Genomic DNA, 22,506 nt, shown 5'->3' on the forward strand with positions numbered 1-22,506 from the left:
TTAAGATGTTTTCTCCTGGGCCAGGGACATAGGCTAGTGGTGTAATTATAGTACTTGCTTAATGTGGGTAAGGCCCTGAGATTCATTCCCAGAACTGGAAATAAATCCAACACCTGGTTTCTTCCATTTTGTTATATTATCTTCTCCCTAGTTAGAGTGTGACATTTCTAATTGGAGCTGAAATCTATATACATCATATAGCACTCACCACAGCAGCAACTCTGTGTAATCCACATAGAGTCATTGTAGACCTGTGAATTCCATGACTTAGGTGGGAATATAGACTTTATTGTAGGGCTAAGAAAAGCAAGGCTCCAAGAGATGCAGTGACTTTCTTGCAGCCATTCAGCTGATGAATGTAGTAGACAGGGTATAAATGGAAGTTCTGTACTGCATCACAGTGCTTATGTGCTTCAGCATGGAGTTATGTAGTTCAAGTCATCTAAATTGCATGCTGGGTCTGGCCCTTCTAAACTATGGAACCATCTGAATTTTTCAAAGCCTCGGTCGGTTTCTTTATCTTTGACATGGGTTTGAGGATACTGAACTGAAGGTCTGGCAAGATGACACAGAAGATAACGGCCCTTGCTATGTATGACTTACAACCTGAGTTTGCTCTCTGAAACCCACATAAAGGTTAAAAGAGAACTGACAGCTGCCTCAAGTGGTCTCATGTGGCACATGTGTACACATACACATGCATACGAAATAATAATAATTCAAAAACTTGAAGTAAATGCATAATTAAGAGAGTGATTGTGAGGATGAAATGAGGTCTAGCATGTAAACTACGTGGTAATGCATTCAGCACCTCTATAAACCCCTTTCTAATTATACTTAAGAGACCTCATTGCATATTAGTGATAGGTTTCCTAATTTAAATTACAACCCCAGCTCTTTTAGTATTATACAGCTCTTAGACTCTGCTTTTTCTTCAGATCATATGAATATTTCTTCTTTAACTATTCTGCACCTCTCCTACATAATTTTATTTGGAAACATTAGTGTAGCTTAGGAGAATCTGTCCATTACTGCAAATGTATACTTGAATATAACCTCATGACCAAGAGATCAGACCCACAGTAGTTTGGGGATTCAAATATGAAACAGAAGCAGGTGAGATGGCTCAGAGGTTAAAGGCATTTGCTGTGAAGGCCGAGTGACCGGAGGTCATGCCTGGTTTTCACATGAAGGTGGAAGGAGAGAACTGACTCCACAACTTGTCTTCTGACGTTCACACACATGCCATATCATACAGGTACCCATATACATATCTATCTATGTATCTCTCTCTCTCTCTCTCTCTCTCTCTCTCTCTCTCTCTCTCTCTCTCTCTCTCACACACACACACACACACACACACACACACACACACACACAAAATGTTGAAAATAAAACCCAAGAGTCGGAGATAAAGCATGGCAGAGATGACTTTTTGTATCTTTGAGGACCCTAGGCAAATGACTGAATCAATAAGGGGCAGGGACCAGGCAAGAGCAGACCGTGGAATAAAAACTATAAGCAGGACATCAGTAATGATCTAGTTAACATGCACCTCTCATAGGATTCACTTTGAAATAAGCATGAACATCAGATGGTGCTATTTCACCTTAAACATAAAAAAAGATGTGAAGTGGGAGGGGTCATGAGAAGAATTAGATGTGTGGGGTCAAGAGGATCCTATTTCATTGTATACATGTTTGAAATTCTCAAAAATAAAAATTTCAAAAAACATTTAAAACTGTTTCAAGTAATAGCAGATATTGCTGAGCAGCATGCTCAGAGAAAGATGAGTTTATAGTGTAGGAAAGTTATTCAACACTTTACGAGCTTTCAGTATGGCGTGATATATAATTTTATAATTTTGTAGCTTGAATAAATAAGAGTTACACTTAAAGTTTAAACTTTTTATGACAAATTTAATTAAAAAGTAAAGTATTGAAAAGAGTCAGCCACACAAAGAGACAGAATATGCACATTCCAGACAAAGAAAATAGTAGACACAAAGATTTGGAGGCAATGTATTAGAAAAGGCAGTCCGTATGATTAGAGGATTGAGGACATTCAGGTGAATATATTGTCGGAGAAAGAAACAGTAACTAGGTTAGAAGAGAGCTATTTGGATTGAATATTTGTCTTCAGGTTAATGGGGTTTTTAACCTGATGAGTTCCAGTCTAGTTGTCCTTTTAAGATAGTCACTTCTGGGTTATTGTGGATTGTAGGGAAGTTAGACTGCAAACTGGAAGGACACTTGTTTTTTAGAGGTAAAGGGGGAAGGACTGATATTAGTCTGTAACTATGGACTCAGAAAATTAGTATCTGAAAGAATGCTGGTTTGAATGCTGAGTGTTGGTCAGAGCTTCCAGAGTTCCCAATGCATTTGGCATCATGGAGAATGCCAGCAACCTCAACCTGAGAAGCTCTAGGGAATGATCTGGATAGAAGCCAGAGTGTTTCAAGTTGAGATATGAAAGGAGAATGAGAAGTGAAGAGGAGCTAAGCTCTCTAGATCGTTATTTTGCCTGTTTGGTTATGAGACAGCCCGAAGAACTTGGATGGCTGCTGGAGGGGTTGTAAGGCCAATATGGCACACAATGGGATGATACCACATGTAAGCCAATGGCGGTAAGCCAGTAGTCTAGGAAAGCATGGTTGAAACACTTGAGAGGCTGGCACACAGAGCAGTCTTTGGTAGTAGGGAAGATATACTACACTTTAACAGAAAAATGAGAAGTTGGATACAAATGTATATAGATGGATAGATAGAAGATGGTAAATCTGATGACTTACATTTTCTCAGTCAAACCTGAGGCAAGGCCATAAAACTGATCATTTTTTTTCCAAACCTACATTCTCTGGTTCTCCAATCTATCCTTTTGTGACAGTTTCCACATTAATCTTTTCTAATGTGCAGTATAATGCCTATCTGACTTTGTCCTCTTAAGATTCCTCAGTTTTATGAAAATGCATATAAAAGTTCCCATATGAGTCTCACCTGCTCTTCTAGCTTCATCTTTCAATAATATTTCCTTAAAATATTTATCTAGATTAGGAGAAAAGCCATGGCCCATGGGCCAAATCTAACTATTGTCCTCTTTTAGGAAGTGGGAATTTATGGAAACTCAGCCATCCTGCTTCCTCCATGTATTGTGAGTGGCTGCTTTCATGCTAAAATGTGAGAGGTTGGGGCCTTGAGAGAAAGGTAGCCGTTAAGAGCCTTTGCTCTCGCAGAGGACCTGAGTTGATGTCCCAGCATCCATGTTGGACAGCTCACAACCACCTATAACTCCATCTTTGGGGGATCACACACCCTTTTCTAGCCTCTACAGGCGTGTGTGCACGCACACGCATGCACACACACAAATAATAATAAAATCTTTTTTGAAAGTTTCAGATGTGAAGGACAGCTGTACAGTTCCTGTGCTTGCTTAATGTCTGAAACTTTCAAAACACAGCCTCAGATGTTAACTTAGGGTCTTGGTGTTGATCGAAGTGAGTGATTCAGTTGGACTTACTGAAGAGCATGGCCTGCAGAGTCAGACAGAACTGAGATGGGAAGTAGGCACCAGACGAGTCAGTGAAGCATACTTTTCTCTCATTGTCGGAAAGTATATGCTTCTGACACGTCGTGGGAAATCTTGAACATATGCTCTTTTCTTGTAGCTCTCTGCTTCTTTGTTTTTGCAGTATTGGTCTTTAGTCTCTCCCTTTCCCACCTGTATCGCCGGAGACCTCACAGAATTCTGGGCATCCTTTCATGAAATCTTTCCTGATTCCCAATATCCATATGTGATTCTTTTCTTTACCCAGTATCCTATGTTCTACATCCCTTCTAGAGCATGAGTTCATTAAGGGTTAACAGTTACATTACTATTTCTTAATAAACAAACACACATACTACACACCATCTGTCTTAAACCTTAAATAGAGATAATTGAAACACAGAAATAGTTATTAAGTTTTCTCTTCATATATCTCATGTGAAAAGAATATAAAATGAACAATTTACATTCGTTTACATTCAATGACAGTCAATTGAAAGGATTTAAAAGAGAGCAGTGAGTGTATGCTGACATTTTTAATGGCAATTTCATCAGGGAGTACTCCATACATTGTCAGGTGATCAAAAAGGGCATAGTTACAAATGGACAAAAGTGTAAGTTCAAATAGAGCCAATTGATTTTGAATTTTCTGCCTTTATGATATTTTGTGACATTACCATTTTTTTTATTTCTAAGTGCTTACACTAGTTTTTCATTGCTACATTTAAAAATGACCACAATTTAACAGGTCAAAATCATAGATATTTCACACAACTTCTGAGAGTCAGAAATCCAGGCACAGTTTGGCTGAGTGTTTCATGCTCAAGCTCTTTCATGGACTTGCACTGCTAATGGGATGTCAGTATCTGGAAGCTTGACTGGACTTCTAGCTCATTCATGTGACCATTAGCAGGGCATTTCACAGCCTTGCCATATAGGCTTTTCCAGAGAAATGCTCCCAATATGGAGGAGCAAGGAGTCACAAAGAGAGAAATAAGACATGTGTGGGACTAAGAAACTGGAGTCATGTCCCAGTTGTGTCCACTTTATTTGATTGATCATACACATAGACTCAACCCCATACCATATGCATGGGGAGCTACAGAGATAAGAATACCAGGGGAGTGTGCGTCATTGGGACGGTCTCAGGCTCTTGATACATACAGTTCCACTGAGAAATACTTATTCCAAAGGAAGAGTGTTTGCATGTCCTTGTGAATGAAGTTGTTGCTACGTAATTGGCAAAAAATTCAACTTTGAGTATGAGATTTGAAAATGCGCAGCTGCTGGGAATGACTGCCGCCCATCTCCAACCACAAGAGTAAAGGGCCTTGGACGCGGTCACACCCCACGGTGTATGACAGAGCGAGGTTTGGGTCCTTTGCTTTTCTCGGTTCTGTTAGAGCTGAGCCTGACTTTTGCTTTTATTCATTCAGATTATTTTGAAGATAAAATGAACAAAGAGACAGAGACAGAAAATTCTTCAGCAGTGGATTCAGAAAACCTTGGTGAAACTACTGATGTCTTAAATATGGTAATTCCTTCCTGTCTATTTAGATATGAGTTATGTGAATTTGAGTTCCTCATGAACTTGTGTGTATATACTTTTATATTCTTTTATGTGTAAAAGCTGATTTTGTTAATATCTAATAGCACATACTAGTATTCGTGGGTTTCACTGTGACATTTCCATACCTTCATAATTCAGGCTTTGATCACGTGTCCCCTCCCTTGACCCTCTCTTACCCTACACTTGCCCCTCCCCTCCCTTTAACAGTCCACCTTCTCCTTTTAGGTCGTCTTTCCTTTTAGTTTCTGCTTGTGGGAGAAAATGTAATATTTTGTCTGTGTTAGATTGCTTAGCATGTGTCCTACAGTTACATTCATTTTCCTGAAAATGGCATGAGTTAATTATTCCTTATGGCTGAATTAATTGCTCACTCCTGTGGGTGGGGGTGATGGGGGGGAGAGAGAGAAAGGGAAGGGAGAGAGTATTTTTCTTTCTCCATTCATCTGCTGACAGAATCCGTTAGCTTAGCTAATGACTTTTACTGCACTAAACCTGGGTATACACCTCTTCTCTCTCACATACAAACCTCAGACTAGTCGAATTAGATTATTTTCTTTTTAAATAATAGTTTTAATAACTAGAAATACGTAATAGTTAGTAATTTAATAATAGTTCAAATAGTTATTTTTAAATAATAATAGTTCTATTTTTAGGTTTTTGAGGAACCTTTGACTGTTTTCCATCATGGCTGTACTAATTTACATCCCTACTAAGGGTTTGAAGTGTTCCTTTGTCTCCACATTGTCCCATTTTTATCTCTTATTTGTGCATTTGGATCTTTTTTTTTCTCTTTGGTTAATTTAGCTAAGGTGTTGTCCACGTTAGTTATGCTTTAGTGGTGTAGCTCTTTGTTTCATTGATCTTTTGTGCTGGTCTTTTAATCTGCATTGAATTCATTTCTGATCTGATCTTTATTGTGTATTATTTCTTTCCATCTCCTGATTTGGGTTCTTCTGTGTTGTTGTTTTTCAAAGGCCGTGAGGTGAATTGGTACGTTTTCTGATCTCTCTGGCTATTTTGTTTGCTTGCTTTCCTTCAGCACTCACTGCTATGAACAGCCCTTTTTATACAGCTTTCTCTGTAGCCCACAGGCTCTGGTATATTGTGTTTCCATTATAGTTTTTCTTTCTATCGATTTGTATTATTTTCTTTTTATTCCATGTTGTCTGATAAGAGGTCAGAAATTAAAATGTTTTTGAATTTTGGAAATTTTCCTTTGTGGTCTTACATATGGTCTATTTTGAAAAAAGTTTCATATGCTGATGTCAAGAAATGTGCATTCTATATCTGTTGAAATATATGTGACATTACTGTGTTGATTGTTTGCTTGGATAAGAGTATGGTACTGAAGTCACCACTATTATTGTGTTGGAGCCTATCTTTCCCTTTATCTCTAGTTGTATTTTATTTCATAAAATTGAGTGAGTGCTTCAGTGTTTGGTGAATACACACATTATGTATATATATATATATATTTAATTTTTTTCATGAATTGTTCCCTTGATCAATATGTAGTGACAGTCCTGGTTTCTAATTTTGGCTTTCGGTATATTTTGTAATATATTAGTGTAGCTACTGCTTATGTTCAGACTCCATTCACTTTGAAATAAATCTTCATCTCTTTCAGTTCTCATATGTTTTCTTGATGCAATTTTCCCATAAAGCATATTGCTCTTTTCTTTTACATACAGTCACCCAATTGGTGTCTTTTAATTGGTAAATTAATACCATTTACATTCAAGTTATTATTGAAAGGTGTATATGTGTTACTGATTTGGTTCTTTCCAAAAAAACAAAACAAAACAAAACAAAAAAACAAACCAAAAACTCTGTTTATTTCTTCTTGTCTTAGAATGTCTTCCTCTCATGCTAGAAGTGGAGGTTAGCTGTTTCTCACATGTATGCCTATTCTTACAGCGAGATGGAATCTTTTCAGTGCTTTCATGATTGTGTGTGCTCTCCTTTTTTTCCTAGGTGTAGGATTGCTTTGTCTTCTGTGATGCTGGTCTGTTAGTCATGATTTACGTTGATGCATACTTATTTTGGAAGTCTTTATTTCTCCTTTTATTTTGAAGGATAGCTTTGCTAGGTGTCTTAGGATTACTGTTGCTGTGATGAAACACCATGACCCAAAGCAACTTGGGGAAAAGGGGTTTATTTCACATTTTACTTACAGTTCCATATACCAGTTTGTCATCAAAGGCAATGAGGACAGGAACTCAAGAGGGGCAGGAACCTGGAGGCAGGAGCTGATGAGGCCACGAAGAGGTGCTGCTTACTAGCTTGCTCCTCATGGCTTGCTCAGCCTGCTTTTTTCTTTTTTTATAGAATCCAGAATTACTAGCCTAGGAATGGCACCATTGACAATGGAATGGGCCCTCTAACATCAATCACAAATTAAGAAATGCCCTACAGGCTTGCCTACAGCCCAATATTATGGAGGCATTTTCTCAATTGAGGCTCCCTCCTCTCTGATGACAATAGCTCGTGTCAAGTTGACAGAAAACTAGCCAACATACTTGGTATGCTAATCTTGATTGGCAGATTTTTTTTTCTATTAATTGAAATACATCTTTATTCCATTCTCTTTAGTCTTTAATTATGCTGATAAATCTCTTATTCTAATTGATTTGCCTTTAAATGTAACCAAGTGTTTCCTCTCATGGCTTGATTGTTTATTGATTGCCTTTGAGATTCCATCTCATTCTGTAGCCATTCTGTCTTAGAATTCACTCTTTAGTTGTGCCTGGCCTTGAACTTACTATAGGGTCTAATGGCCACAGCCTTCATAGTATGTTTATGTGTTGAGATTTACACATTTGTTGGAATGGATGTGTCTAACACTCTTATGTGAAAGCCTCCTTACTTAGCACCCCTTTCCTAATGGTGTACCTTGAGGTATCAGTTTAGTGTGTAGTGTTGAGTTGAATTGCAATTCGACTTCCTGCTATAACTTTTGTGTGGACTATTTGGCAGTGAACAGTAAGTTTTGACATGATGTGTACAGTGTCAGTCTGGTAAAGGCACCCTCTCTGTGCACACACGGGTGGCTATCATGTAGAATCTTATACAACTCTTTGCTCTAGTTTGGAAAAGTTGGATTCCTGAGGCTCCTATTCTCAAGGAAAGCACCTCCCTATCCACTCAGCATTGCATTCTAATTTCCCACTGCAGAGAATTATCATGGGGGGCGGGGAGGGTGTCAGAATCTCCTCCCCCAGGCCAACCTGACTCTAGGCTGCTGCCTACCAAACTCATGCAATATTGCCTGGAAACTGTTATGCAGCTTTTGCTTGGAATACATGAACAAACATGCATCCATCCAAACATGCATAGGGAACTAACAACAGACCAAATTAACAATACCACCAAAGTCCCACATGCTAAACCAATGTGGGCTACTTATAGGAATGTGTGTGAGGGGTTACATACAAGTGCATAGATGACTCCAGGGTCCTCTATGGAAATCTTGTCACTGAAAATCCCATCCCAGTATGTGTGATGCTGCCCCGAAATTACCTCCTTGGAATCTCCTATGGAACTTGAAGGCAACTCAGCAGGTCAGAGAGCCTCTGCTCACCAGTAGTCCTGACTGCTTGTATAACCTGGAAAGAGACTGTGTGAATCTTACATGTTTCGATGACTTCTTGAGACTTGCGATTTGTGTATTTCCTAAGTCTTAGCGAGCGTCCCCTCAAGATGGATTGCTTCAATTAGGAGGAAATTGCTACACAACCTGGTTGCAAAGATAGGAAAATATAGGAACCTTTAATTCACAGAGCACTTAAGCATTAGCCATCACAAGATGGCTCCCCAGTTAGAGCACTCTGAGAATAATCTTGGAAATAGAGAAATTCTCCAGAACAAGCTTGCAGTGCTGATTTTAAGTCTCTTGTCTATCTAGACTATGTGTCTTCCCCAGCCCCACAGTGTCATTTCTTGTAGTTCTAAAGCTGAGGTTGAGTGGTCTTTAGTGCCACAGCTCAGAGGAAACCAACCATAAGCCCACAGACTCAGAAAGACAGATACCACATTTTGTCTCTTATGCATGAAATCTTGATTGAAAAGAAAAAAATCTGGCATGAAAGTAGAAGGAGAACTATGTGGGGGCAGGGACAGTGGGGTGAGAAAGGGTGGTAGGGGAGTGTGGCTGAAGTACACACTACACATGTGTGAGAATGTCGTGAGGCATAGTATTTTATTGAATTACTAAATGGTTGTATCTTTTTAAATCTAAGCCCACGGAGGCTAAATTCAGAAGTCTGTTAGCTCCTGCTAGGATTTCCCTGAGTACCAAACTCTCCACTGGTAACGCTCGCTGGGGCGTTTTGTCATTCACTCTTACCATCTCTTGGTCCACTCTTCTCTTGCCCCATGCCAAGTGCCATGCCGCTGGTCTCGGGACACCTCTTTTCTTGTAATTCTATTCCCCAGCTCCAGCCCTCTCTAAGCATCTGTCCCTCCAGTGTCGCATTCCACCACTCTCCTGTATTCATCCACTGAAACAAGTAGGAAGGACTCCTGTTTTGCTTCTAATATGGAGAAGCTGCATAGCACTGGGTTGCTTGAAGCTGTGTCTTGAGTATGAGGTCTATTTGTGGAGGTCTCAGCAGCTCTTCTATCCTGACACCATTACTATGGCAGTTGTAGATAGATTAATGTCTGAGTTTCTTTGTATTCATTATTCATATATAATTTTTCCATTTTATCTAGAACATACATTTTTATTTATTTCAGACACATGTGATGAACCTGAGTTCCAATGAGAAGTCATTAGAATTTTCACCAATTCAAAAACAACAGGTATAACACGTAGAGTTATTGTTATTATTGTGGTGGGTAAGAACAGTTTTAATTATCTTTCTTTAAAATTTTTTTCAAAAAAAGACAAAAAGGTAATCATTCACTTATATTAAAATTTAAAAGACAGGAATGCAATGTAGATTACTTCTGTTTTGTTTTTTTTATTGGTATATATTTTCTCATAGAATTTTATTGCTAGAATTTGCTCATCCACTTATTTACCTAAGTTATGATGATTCTTTTCTGCCAAGCAATGGATAGTCATCATACCTCATACTTAGGGGAAGAGGCTACTATTTATCAGAATATATCTTGTAATTTGGTTGTATATGACTTTGAGTGAGTCACTATGTAGACTTTGCTGGATAATATTCACATCTTTCTAACTCTAAAATTGTGTGGATATTTTAGTACAAACTATTTGATAATCATTTTATGATATTTGGATTAGACTTTATTTATCAAGGAAGGATTAGCATAAAGTGGGATTTAAATGAAAGCTGGAAATTGGTAAGCAGCTGTAGATGGGTAAGAAAGAGAGACTTCAGTTAGTAAAAATATCAGGAGCAAAAAACAGTCTGTGGTTTCCACAACCCTAAATAAATGAAGACCTGCTCTTTATTATTTTGCTTGTCCTGACTTTAGAGGCCAATGAAATAAAAATATGAGGTATTTGGAAGTTACTGAAATAAAGCAATTTAGTTTGGGGTTTGGCTTTGGAAATCATTAATTTCTATTTTCTCCTGCCTTTGCTACATTGTTAGATTAAAAATTCTTAAAAGCAGATCCTATAAAGTGCAGGAAGATCTTGTTGAATTATAAAATTCCATAGGCAGCCCTCTAAAGTGAGAGGTACGCATGTCTTTGAACATGGTGAACTGTTCTCTTGACATGGCTGACTAGGCTCGTGAGTGCTCACGACCTCAGTGATGGACTCTGCCTCCAGCGGCCATCTTTCCTGTGTCATTCCTTCCTCTTGTCTTAGATGCTAGACTTGAACTTTTCTGGGGTCCTAGGAAAAGAAAGGCACATACAGTTAGAAATGAGTTCTGGCAGTTAGGCCTGTCTCCCTTAGGATTCAAATTTCAAAAATTCCTAAAGAACATACCTGGAAACAGTAGAAATGGGAACCCCTTCTTTTTAAATGGGTATGTAGTCCATATTTCACATACTGCTTTTCTGTTAGGCTCTGTCAGGCCTACTTTAGTGGGTAAAAATGATTATGTCTGTTAGACGATTTCTATGTGTTAGCTTGTTAATTTATAAGCATGTATCACACTTTATAAAGTTTAAATTAGTGAGCCTTCACCACCTGTTAGCTTGTAGATGCAAATGTAAAATCTTTAGAGTGATTTATATAACTCTGATGCCTTTGTCAACGACTAATAGTTTGATGGTTACTTCAAAAACTTTGCAGAATCAAGACATGGTTGAGAAAGTGATGGAAAGTACACCTTGTACTGAAAATGATGATAGTTATGAATATGAAGAGATGTCCAAAGTAAAAGAAGGGACAGTATACAAACAATATTTAGCAAAAGGGATCTTCATGATACGACCCCCCGAGATTATGGGAGCATTTTCAGAAGAGGAAGTAGGTAATGACCTAGACCAGGCGGGGTCTCAGGTCAGCGCTGATGAGAAGGGTTTACAAACAGAGGCTCTAGAACAGGAAAGTATGGAAGACATAGCCCCCGAGAAGAAAAGTGAGGTGGTGGACATGGCAAGTGTGAAAGATAGTAGTGAAGGGGACGAGAACACCAAATCAGATGCCCTTTTTGATGACTTCCAAGACAAAGACATGACCCCCGAGAGCGAAGAGAATAAAGATACTGCTCAGGAGAGGAAGAGCGATGAGCAGAATTTGATCTTCGACAGTGAAACAGAAGCGCTAGAAGAACCAGACAGTTACATGGAGTATGAAAGGCAGAGTCAGTCAGACAGAGCTGAGGAGGTGGAGCAGGCCAATGCAGTGGAACCTGGTAGTGACGAGAAAGATGATGATGAGGTGGAGACGGAGCCCTGCCTCTGGTACAGCAGGAAGTGTGCCGAGCAAGACAGCGACAGTGAGCCCAAGGCAGCCAGGCTCGCTGCCAAATATGATATTCAGCATGACCACTTGTCAGGGATCCCAGAGGAGCAGGAAGGCCCAGAGGACCCAGAGAGAAGTGCAGTAGGGGAGCAAGTGGTTCAGGTGCAAGAGGAAAATGTGCAATTGGAAGTAGAGAGAAAGGAGGAGGAGGAAGCAGAAAGCCTGTCAGATGCCAGTACAGAGAAAGAGGTGAGTGAAAGTGAGGGAGAGTCAGGGGGAGAGGTGGAGGATGGCTCTGTGGGCGAAAGGGATGAAAACTGGGCAAAGGGTAGATTAGGAGCAGAACAGTGGCCAAGGGTGCGGGAAGAACAAAGGAAGACGGCAGGTAAGAGTAAAGGAGAAAGGCACATCTTGGTTCTGGAAGAGGAGGAAGGGAGGGAGAAGGGGAGTATGGGAGGAGAGAAAACGGAGAGGGGTGAAGGAAACCAAGAGATCGAAGACAGCGAAGCAGAGGATGAAGGAAAGGAAAAAGAGGAAGAGGAGGAGGAGGAAGAGCCAGAAGAGGAGAGGGAAGAGGAAGAAGGAGAGAAAGAGGGAGGAGAAGACACATCAGAGGAGCAAAGTGGTGGGGAGGAAGAGGAGGGAAACAAGGAAGGACATAGGAAAGAGAAAGACAGAGGAAGGGGAGGAAAGCGAGGGGAGGAAGATGAGGGAGGAGGGTCGAAGGAAGGAGAGGAGGAAGGGGGAGGAGAGGAGGAAGAAGAAGGAGGGGAGGAAGGGGAGGGGGAAGAGGAGGAAGGGGAGGGGGAAGAGGAGGAAGGGGAGGGGGAGGAGCAAGGGGAGGGGGAGGAGGAAGGGGAGGGGGAGGAGGAAGGGGAGGGGAAGAAGAGGAAGAGGAGGAAGGGGAGGGGGGAAAGGAAGGGGAGGGGAAAGAAAAAGGGGAGGAAGAGGAGGAAGGGGAAGGAGAGGAGGAAAAAGAAGGGGAGGGAGAAGAGGAAGGGGAGGGAGAGGAGGAAGGGGAGGGAGAGGAGGAAGAGGGAGAGGAGGAAGAAGAAGGGGAAGGAGAGGAGGGAGAGGAGGAAGGGGAGGGAGAGGAGGAAGAAGAAGGGGAAGGAGAGGAGGGAGAGGAGGAAGGGGAGGGAGAGGAGGAAGGGAGGGAAGGAGAAGGAGGGAGAGGAGGAAGGGGAGGGAGAGGAGGAAGGGGAGGGAGAGGAGGAAGAAGAGGATGCAGAGGAAGGCGATGAGGAAGAAGAGGGACAAGGCGAGGAGAGGAAGAGGGGGAAGAGAGAGAAGGAAATGGAAGGTGTGGTGTCGACAGTGAGGAGGAAGAAGCATATGGTAGGGAAGAAGGGGGACACAAGGAGATAGGTGGAGGCGAGAGTCAGGAAGACAGAACACAGTCCCCAAAAGTGAGTAAAAGAAAAGGGTCTGGGAAAAATGGCAGACAGGGAACATATTGGGAAAAGCCGACTACTAACCCAGGGAGAAGGGGGAAAGAGCAGAGGTCTAAAATGCCAGTGAAGTCAAAACAACTTTTGGAGAATGGACTCCCGGGTTCCAAAACATTCTGGAATAATGTTTTACCACTTTATTTGGAATTGAAGTAACAGACTAAATTTGACCTGATTATGGGCAGTGAAGTCATTTTGCATGCCTTATGCATAATAGATCACTCACTACAGATTATTAAACTGATCTGTTACTATGGTACTTTTATACAGAATTAAAAATCAAACAATAGATATCAGTTGTACTAAGGTATCAAAGGCAACAGTCATGATTCCTCTTAAACTCATATCTGTTCCCCCCAAATTACTAATCTATAACTAGAAAATATTAAAAGGCTGTTTGTTATAGTTAACATTGTATATTCCTCATGAATGACAGATCTATATACTAGAAACATAAGTACTATGTATATAAAAATCAGTCTTTTTAAAACAGTACGGATGCTTAAGGGCTATCAAAACTTCTGATTTTCAATACATATTTAAGTACCCCTTTTCAGTCTGTACCACCTAGACTATTTTTATAAGAATTGATGACATTGATGATAATTGACCATAACTGAGGTGAGAAATTCCTATTTTAAAGGAATACCATTTTTCCTTTACTATTTTTTGTCCCTTTTGATAAAAATCTATAAAGCAACAGGTCTTTTCAGGCCTTTGAGGCTAATGATGTAATCTCTTGTAGTTGCTGCCTAGGCATAGGACATCATAGCTCATGAAATGACAGTCAACTTAAACACATAATATAAGTTTAAATGTTTCAAAGAAGAAAATTATGCATTAAAATTCATTTTTCTGCTCTTAAAAGTTATGATAATTTTAATGTCTCTTGTCTTTTGTAATTGTAAATTTCTGAACTCAAGTAATTTCTGTTTTAACTCAACTGTCAGAGCTTTCATTCTCCATGTGTGTTATGTGTCCTCAATGTATTTTCATTGACTTTTGTAATTTTGTTTATCTGTTGCTTATCAGAATGTTTCAAGTAAAATAAAGATTGAATGTATATACTCAATATTATTTGTGGAAAGAAAAACTGTCTAACATTAGATACTGAATTGTTGAGAAGCCAGGTTCCACTAGATTTATAGAATGTAGCTAGTTTGGTTGTGTAGTTTTAACTGCTGTTTCATTTATTTCCTTTCTCATCCTGTTCCATACCTCGGGCTTGAGTGATTTCTTACACATTTTTCAAGGAAGACTTTCATGGTAACTTTCGTGAATTTTGTGTAGTTGAACTCCATACATTTGATTCTCCATGAGAACGAGAATGAGATAAATGACAAGAATCAGATGAGTAATCTGTAAATTATAACTTACAGCAAAGATAGTTGGTAGCCTCCCCTGAATAATGGACTACATTGCTGTGATGCTTCAGTCCTTGGCCAAAGTCTACCATATTCATTGCTTGTAGAGTAGAATTGATAGTATGATAAAGGATGTGCACCAAAGGTGATTATTTAAAAATAGATTTTAAAGATTAAGTAAGAGGATGGCAGACATGAAGGTCATAAAGGAAATTCATAAGAGAATGCCAGGGAGATGAGAATCTAAACTCCAGTTGTTCATGAAAGGCAGAGCCATTGGTCTTCCAAGAGGAGAGTCAGCTGGCAATACTGAAGTCATGTTCTTGAGTAAACCCATTTCACCGTTTGAACTGATAGAGATAGCCACTTTGAGCAGCATTTCTACCATTTCTTTGCATCCTGCCAACTTGGTGCACCTTTAGAGTAATAGTTCCTACAAGTACAGTCAAAAGAGCGTTCCGTAGTCATTTAGGGCCCACTTACAGCATGTGCCTTCAAGCTGTAGGAAGTTACCAAGTGTCTTGCCTTTGTAGCTGTCTGTTTTCTAGAAACATACAGAATTAGATGGAGACCAAGTGACAGAACACTTTGTAGAGCTTTGTCAACCAGAATTTGCTATCCTATAAATTCTCAATTTTTATATAATATATATATAAAAATATATATAATATAAAAATACATACATAATAAAATTGCTTTATTTAATACTGGAAATATAAAAAAAAATACACAGAGAAGAAAAAAAAAATCTACAGCCAGAGTATGCTTCAGCTGCAGTTTGCTGTCTGGATTCTGTTAGACTGGCTCCCCACACTGGACTCTGATTGGTTAGTGGTTTCTATACGGTCTCCATCTGTCGCAAGATCATTTCCTTGATGAATGGTGAGGACTACATTCATGTGTGGGTACAACAACAAATGTCTATATTTCTGTAGTGATTGTTAGTAAAGTAGTTTATAGGTTTTCATATCCATGACTTCACTAGCACAAGTAGTTGCATTGTCTTGTGATTTTGTTCCTTTGAGAGCTGTGGTACTACAAGATACGCATTGCTAGCCATGTACTTATGCTATAAAGTGAGACTCATATACATTCAGGTCAATTCCATCTCTGAGGCCTCTAAGGCCCCGAAATTCTGGTGTCTTCAGCAACAGGAACTTAAATTCCACCTCTGGGAGTCAACCAGGGAAAATAGCAGCAGCCTATATGTTTTGGGAGCCTCTTGGACAGCCCTGAGCAACAACTCAAAGGAGGGTTTCTCATGTCTGGTCTTGGAGTTTTTGTTAGGTGATTGTTGACACTCAGAGGGATCATTTTCAGCCCAAATGGTAAATTTTCATTTAATCTATATATGTATATTTAGACACATAATTGCATGTATTGTAGATTCTTTTAGACAGTTAATAGTATGATTCTTTTGACTTTTTCAGACATCATTATTGTTAGTTTACTCTCCTCTCTCCTTATGTATTTACCTCCCTCCCTTTCTCCCTAAAGAGCACTCTCTTAGAGGACATCAGCATCATTGAGCAATAAATTCTAAGGCTCCTCTGGCGTAAAGCTTTAGCCCAGGGTATCCTATCTTCATTGCTCACTGTGGTCCCATGGCTGTTCTGGTACGTGCAGAACAACCTTCTCCTTGCCTGTCTTAGCAGTCAGGGTACTAATCTAGAATGAGGATTGGAGATGAAGGTAGAAAAAGCGAGTGGGTACTTCACCCATTTTATAGTAATAAGATCTGGGATATTGTGACAAACTGAAACATCACAAAGGAACGTTGACTTTTTTGATAGCCCTCACAAGAAGTACAAAGAATATTTATTGCCCTGAGACAAACTGAAGACCAGAACTAACTGTGGTATGTGACCAATGAAATGATGATTCAGTTGCACTTGCCTGACCCATTCACTTCTTCACTATGGTCCTAACACAAGACATGTACTTGACCATTCCAGACTATCTTAAGAATGTACTTAAATTTTACCTTTTCTTTTTATAAAATGACAGTATTCTGCCAATCTCTCCTAAATTATCTCAATTTTAAAGGTAAGTGTTTTCTGTGGTTTATAGTAGTTATGCAGATGTGTTTATAACAAGTTCAAAGTGCCACAATTTATGTGACTTTTAGTGAAAAATACTATGTTTAATAGCATTTAAACTGTGTTCACTATCTTTATTTCTGGGTTATAAATGGCTATGCTTACCACACTCATAAATGTAAGTGAATTATGAATTTGGGGTGGGTGTGCTCTAAATCCCTGTTTTAGAAAATGAGCATAATACATAGATATTACTATATTAAAATGCTATAGTGAAGAAAAAGCTTTGTAATTTCTCTCAAGCTTAAGATCATTCTTTGGAGAAAGCCAAAAAAAAATATATTGCATTTTTCCAGGTTGGCCTTACCATAGTTACTAACAGATTTTCAGGAACACTAGGCATTGTCTGAAAACAGCAGATGCACACAGGCAACAGACATGAGATCCTTAGTGATGCAGTATCTTGATGCTCACCATGAAGTCTCCAGTATTTTGTATCTTCGGCCTCTAAATGTGATTTAATAGTGTATACATTCATTAAGCTCATATAAATTACAATAGCATTATCTTCTATCTATTCATTAAAAAAGGAAATCTTTACGGTCACTTTTGTCACAGAATCAGCAACTTTCAGAACCTGTGAAACCAGAACCAGAAGACATGGATAAGCAAATTAGTGCCCCAAATGTAGAAGACATTGGAGAAGAAGAAAGGAAGGAAGAAGTGAAGGAAACTGGAGAAGAAGAGAGTTTACCCGAAGATGACCTTCCTGGAACAGAAGGCACAGAAACCATTGATGTTATCGATGACAACCCAGAAGAAATCACTAAAGAGGTATCACGACAAGGGCTTATGTCCTGAGAGAAAGGAGAGGGTGGATTGCAGTTTCCTATGGAAGCAGAAATGTATCTATGTGTCACTTCATTCTTAAACTGGAAAAGTAGGTTTGTCTAGGCTAGGAATTAAGCAAACCTTGTCTCTAGCATACTGGCAATACTGCTAGGTACTATTTTATTCCTACATGAGTGGAAATGGGTACAGATAGTATACTCTTGGGAAGTGAACCAGAAAGTTGGGTATCTGTCTTTGAAATGCTTAAGATAAAAAGTTGGAAACCTAGGTTCTGGTGGCAGAAATGATATGTGGTATGTACATACATTCCTATGTACACACATGTAAATGTACAAGGCTACAGCAATATTTGAGTTAATAACCCGTTTGTTGTGGATGCAGTCAAGACTGCCAACAGCACGCAGAGTCATTTCAGAGGTGCGGACTGTTGAAACCCAAACAGAATGGCATTGTGTTCATTTTCACCTTCCAGATTACTTTCACAAAACACCGAGTTAGTTATCGTTTCTAGTTAATGAAATACTCTCAGTCCTGCTCTGTAAGACTCTTTTAAAAAATCATTCTCTTCCTCCTAACAGAAACAACTACCAAACATACCTTATATTTGAATATGTGCTTTAAAAGTATATATTGTATTCCTAGTTTTTCTCTTTTTTTTTCTATACTGTCTTATAGCTCAGGCTGGCATCACCTTCACTGTGTAGCTGATGATGGCCTTGAACTCGTGAGCCCCTCCCCCTCCCAAGTGCTGGTATTAAAGATATGTTCAACTATGTGCCTGCCATTTTTAATTTTTTTTTTTTTTCGAGACAGGGTTTCTCTGTGTAGCTTTGCGCCTTTCCTGGAACTCGCTTGGTAGCCCAGGCTGGCCTCGAACTCACAGAGATCCGCCTGCCTCTGCCTCCCGAGTGCTGGGATTAAAGGCATGCGCCACCACCGCCCGCCATTTTTTATTTTAAAGATACTATTGTCATGTAGAAGTCATTTTTTTTCTTGGTTTCTATATTTCTCAAGACTCTTTCACTGAGGAAAAAATCGTTCAGGCAGTTACTGTTTTCTTAACAGAAAGAAAAAATTATCCTGTTTGTGGACATTTTTATTAACTCAGGCTTTGGTGGTCAGTTAAAGAAAGCACTAAGTACCCATTTCTTATTATAAATTGTTGAGAGAAATTGTGTGTCATTTATCATTCTTTAGTCATCTTATAGATGATGGAATCATACAATTTTCTTAAGTTCAGAAACTTATTTTTATTGTTTTTTTTAAAGACAAGGTCTAACTATATAGCCCTAGCTGTCTTCAAACTTGCTATGTAGACCAGACTGACCTTGAGCTGTGGAGACTACCTGCTGCTGCTTCCTGAGGATCACAGGCGTGTGCCACTGTGCATGGTTTAGGGTCAGTGAGGGCATTTGCCATCCCTGAGCATCTAAGCCTTCCCATTTCATAGGATCCCAGCAAAAGGGAGCATTTATCACATACGTATGTTATTAATTAGAGGCAGGCTCTAGAGCTGTGCTTTTAAACCAAAACTAGGTTTTAACAGATCACAATCATAGGAGGAAAGTTCTTTTTCTGTGTTGTCATACTGTTTCTTTATGGTTTATAGGAAGACCACATCAGCCTGCTGCAACGGACCCTTTGTGAGTACAATGAAAATCCAAAAGGTATGAGCACACTTGACTTTCAAATGGTACTTTAAATTCATCTTAATCACATGTATATATGTGTGTGTGTGTGTGTGTGTGTGTGTGTGTGTGTGGAAATCTCCTGGACCCAGAGTTTCAAATGGGTTGGAAGTTGTCTGATATGGATGCAGAGAACTGAATCTGAGTCCTCTACAAGAGCAGTATACACTCTTAACTGCTGATCCATCTCTCTAGCCCCTCAACCCTCTTAAGAGTATTATTTTTATCGTCAATGAGATACACGATGTGGGCAAAAAATGCTGTTCCAATATTATATCTATTTCCCATATTTCTCTAAAACCTTGAAATAGGGAGATCCATGAGCTAATTCTATGAAAAGGAATGGAGAAAAAAAATGGTACATGTCATTCCAGTATTCGAAATACAAATGTTAGTCTTGCTTAGCCAGGGCATTTGAGGGAACTTGTGGAAAGAAAGTTCCATTTTCTTAAGTAAGCTGTAATGTACATAGAATGGCAGGTCGGAAGTAAATCAGAGATGATAGTTTTAAAGAGGCAAGATTCTTCCAGTGTTTACTTTCACATGAGCCTTTAAATAGGCTTATCCATTTCACGTTTACCTTCTCAGCTTCTTCAGATACACCACTCTACACTCGTTACCCATGGGGATTTAGAATGAAATCTACCTCTTCTTTCCCCCAACTCAACCAGTATTATGTTGGACTTTTGCTTCAAATCCAACGTAATCTCTGTCAAATGCTAGAGACCTCTACATAAGTTAATATGACCAGGCTATTCAGGAACTCAGTTATTTCCCCCCAGGACCTAGACCTGTGTCGCTAATGTCATCATATGCACTGAATAAATACCTTTTCTTAAGCCTGTTAGTGTAGCAACAGGTGCTCATAATACAGGAGACTGTGATTGCACTTTGTGTTTTAGATGCAAACCATCTGTGTGTGTGTGTGTGTGTGTGTGTGCGCGCGCGCGCGCGCGTGCTCTAAGACTTGTCCATTATATTTTTACATCACCACTTTACAGTGTGCATTCTACTGTGTTCTAATTAGAAAGAACTGTTCATGGGCATAGGGTGTAGCTCTGTGGTACAACACTTGCCTGACATAGTCAAGACCCTGGGTTTGACCCCCAGTACTTCAGAAATAAATAAAATAACTCTTCATGGTACTGACTGTCTGAATTAAAGAGGAAAAAAAAGTTTTCTCAGTTGTTTTGTTCTTATAACTTCTACAAAAAGAGTATTAAGTTTTAGATTATTTTTAGTAAAATGCTAAAGTACTATCACCATTAAGGATTCTTAGAATGTAACCAGTTGTGTCAAAAAGAAACTAAATATAAGATTCAATGGTTGACCATATCAAACCAAAAGAATATAATGCTTCATGAATTTTCTCTTAAAGATTATTATTCAGCTATATAGTGTATGGATTAGCTTGAAACATCAAAAGTAACATGTTCATTTGAGTGCAAAGAATCAAAATAAAATAGAGTTAATTGTAATAAGAGTCTCAAATATATATATGAATTTTATTAAGGGGTTCTATGGAGAAAACAGATGCACTGATACAGGATAAGGTAAATCCAGTTGCAGAGTCCTTGGAAAGCTGAGGACCAATTTTATGCTGATACATGCTGCCCAATCTGGTCTTCACCACCCAAGAGAGTGCAACTTTCTTTCTCCTCCCTTTTAAGCAGTCACATAGGCAGATAAGAAGCACTGCCTCTGTCAGGTCAGATAGCCCAAGGTCATGGGAAGAGCAAATTCCCACTACAGCTAATAAAACCAGTAATGTAAGGGCCAGAAAAATAGCCCAGTCATTAAAGCCCTGGTCATGTAATCATGAAGACCTGAATTTGTACCCCCAGCACCCACATTAAAAAGTTAGATATGGTGATATAGCCCAGTATTCCTTGTGTAGGGGAGGCAGATGCAAGCGGGTCTCTCACGCACTCTGGCTAGCTGGTATTGCCCAGTCAGTGAACTTTAGGTTCAGTGAGAAATCCTGTCTCAAAACATAAGGTGGAGAGCGTAAAGGAAGACATCAACCATTGTCCCCTGGCCTACACACACATATACACACTTGCATTGGGTGCCCCCCACCTACAGACCTTTAAAAATAGTTTATATTTCCACATTTTCTTCTAGCATTTCCAGTATATATTTCACATCTCTAACATTTTCCAATAACTCTTCACAGTAGGAAATATTTGGACACATAATCCAAATATTTTTGCATTGGTTGAGTTATTCTGGGATTCTAACTCAAACTGACTCCAGTTTTCAGGAACTGTGTGGTATGCCATTGCCCACTTCTCCAGTGGTGAGCTCTTTTTGTATTATCTCACAACTCAGGGTTATAAAATTTTCCTGTAAACATCAAGACTTTTCTTTCTCTTTAGTTAGGATAATATTTTTATATATATCCAATTGTAGGACACATGTATGATCGTATAAAGAGCAGTTCTTCAGAAATTCTGGGAGGTAGTGAATCAACAAGTAAAGACATTAAAAAGTCTAAAAAGGTAAGTGAAGTGAGTTTTGCATTTTGGTGTTAAGACTGAAGTATTGAATTCACATTCTACTTTTCCTGTGCTAATCCACATACTATGAGTTCCTTAATGAGTTTTATAACCCCAAAATATGCAAAGGGTTTAAAGTGGTGGTTCATGTTTTTAGTAAGTTAGCTTTCTTCTGTTATCATTTGCCTGATAGAAATATTTTATACTTATTTTTTACTAGCATTTTAGATGAGTATATTGTAAAGAGCCTGAACAGCTGGATTTTTACTTTGAATGTTTTCCATGCATACCTAATGTCTGGAACTAACCAATGTTCTTATCTTTTTCTCAAATAATATCAGAATCTTAAAATATTTTTCTACCTTGCCATCCCTTCTTTCCCATTTTACAAGTTACTGTACCCACAATGTTTTAATTTTATTATTGTCAAAAACCATGTTGTTACTTGTTTTAATACCATATGCTCTGCTCACCATTACTTTTTACTTCTCAGATGTCCTTTCTGGGATCCTTATTCTCCCTGAAGAAATCCTTTGGAAGTTGTTTCCATAGATGTCTTTTGGTAGTTCACACTTTGCATTTTCTGTTGGCTTGAGTATATTTCTATTTAATCATAATTCTTGAATGATAAATAGTATGGCTAGTTGGCTGGTCTTGTATCTGTTC

The 22,506-nt window shown here is 39.0% G+C and overlaps 1 protein-coding gene across 5 annotated transcripts in view; it reads left to right on the forward strand.

Moving 5' to 3' along the window:
• Positions 1 to 22,506, forward strand: part of Rpgr (retinitis pigmentosa GTPase regulator) — a 47,448-nt gene that overhangs the window by 21,308 nt on the left and 3,634 nt on the right. Inside the window, exons 12-18 of one of the 5 annotated variants that reach the window (XM_037199303.1) lie at positions 4,980 to 5,077; positions 9,851 to 9,916; positions 11,334 to 12,197; positions 17,421 to 17,636; positions 19,264 to 19,321; positions 21,755 to 21,843; positions 22,334 to 22,402. In XM_037199303.1, the coding sequence (XP_037055198.1) occupies positions 4,980 to 5,077; positions 9,851 to 9,916; positions 11,334 to 12,197; positions 17,421 to 17,636; positions 19,264 to 19,321; positions 21,755 to 21,843; positions 22,334 to 22,402 (1,460 nt within the window). The remainder of the gene's footprint in view (positions 1 to 4,979; positions 5,078 to 9,850; positions 9,917 to 11,333; positions 12,198 to 17,420; positions 17,637 to 19,263; positions 19,322 to 21,754; positions 21,844 to 22,333; positions 22,403 to 22,506) is intronic. The other 4 variants (XM_028881422.2, XM_028881419.2, XM_028881420.2 and 1 more) reach the window with 4 other exon arrangements.

The sequence above is a fragment of the Peromyscus leucopus genome, chromosome X (genome assembly GCF_004664715.2).
Source record: "Peromyscus leucopus breed LL Stock chromosome X, UCI_PerLeu_2.1, whole genome shotgun sequence".
In the NCBI taxonomy this organism is placed as follows: Eukaryota; Metazoa; Chordata; class Mammalia; order Rodentia; family Cricetidae; genus Peromyscus; species Peromyscus leucopus.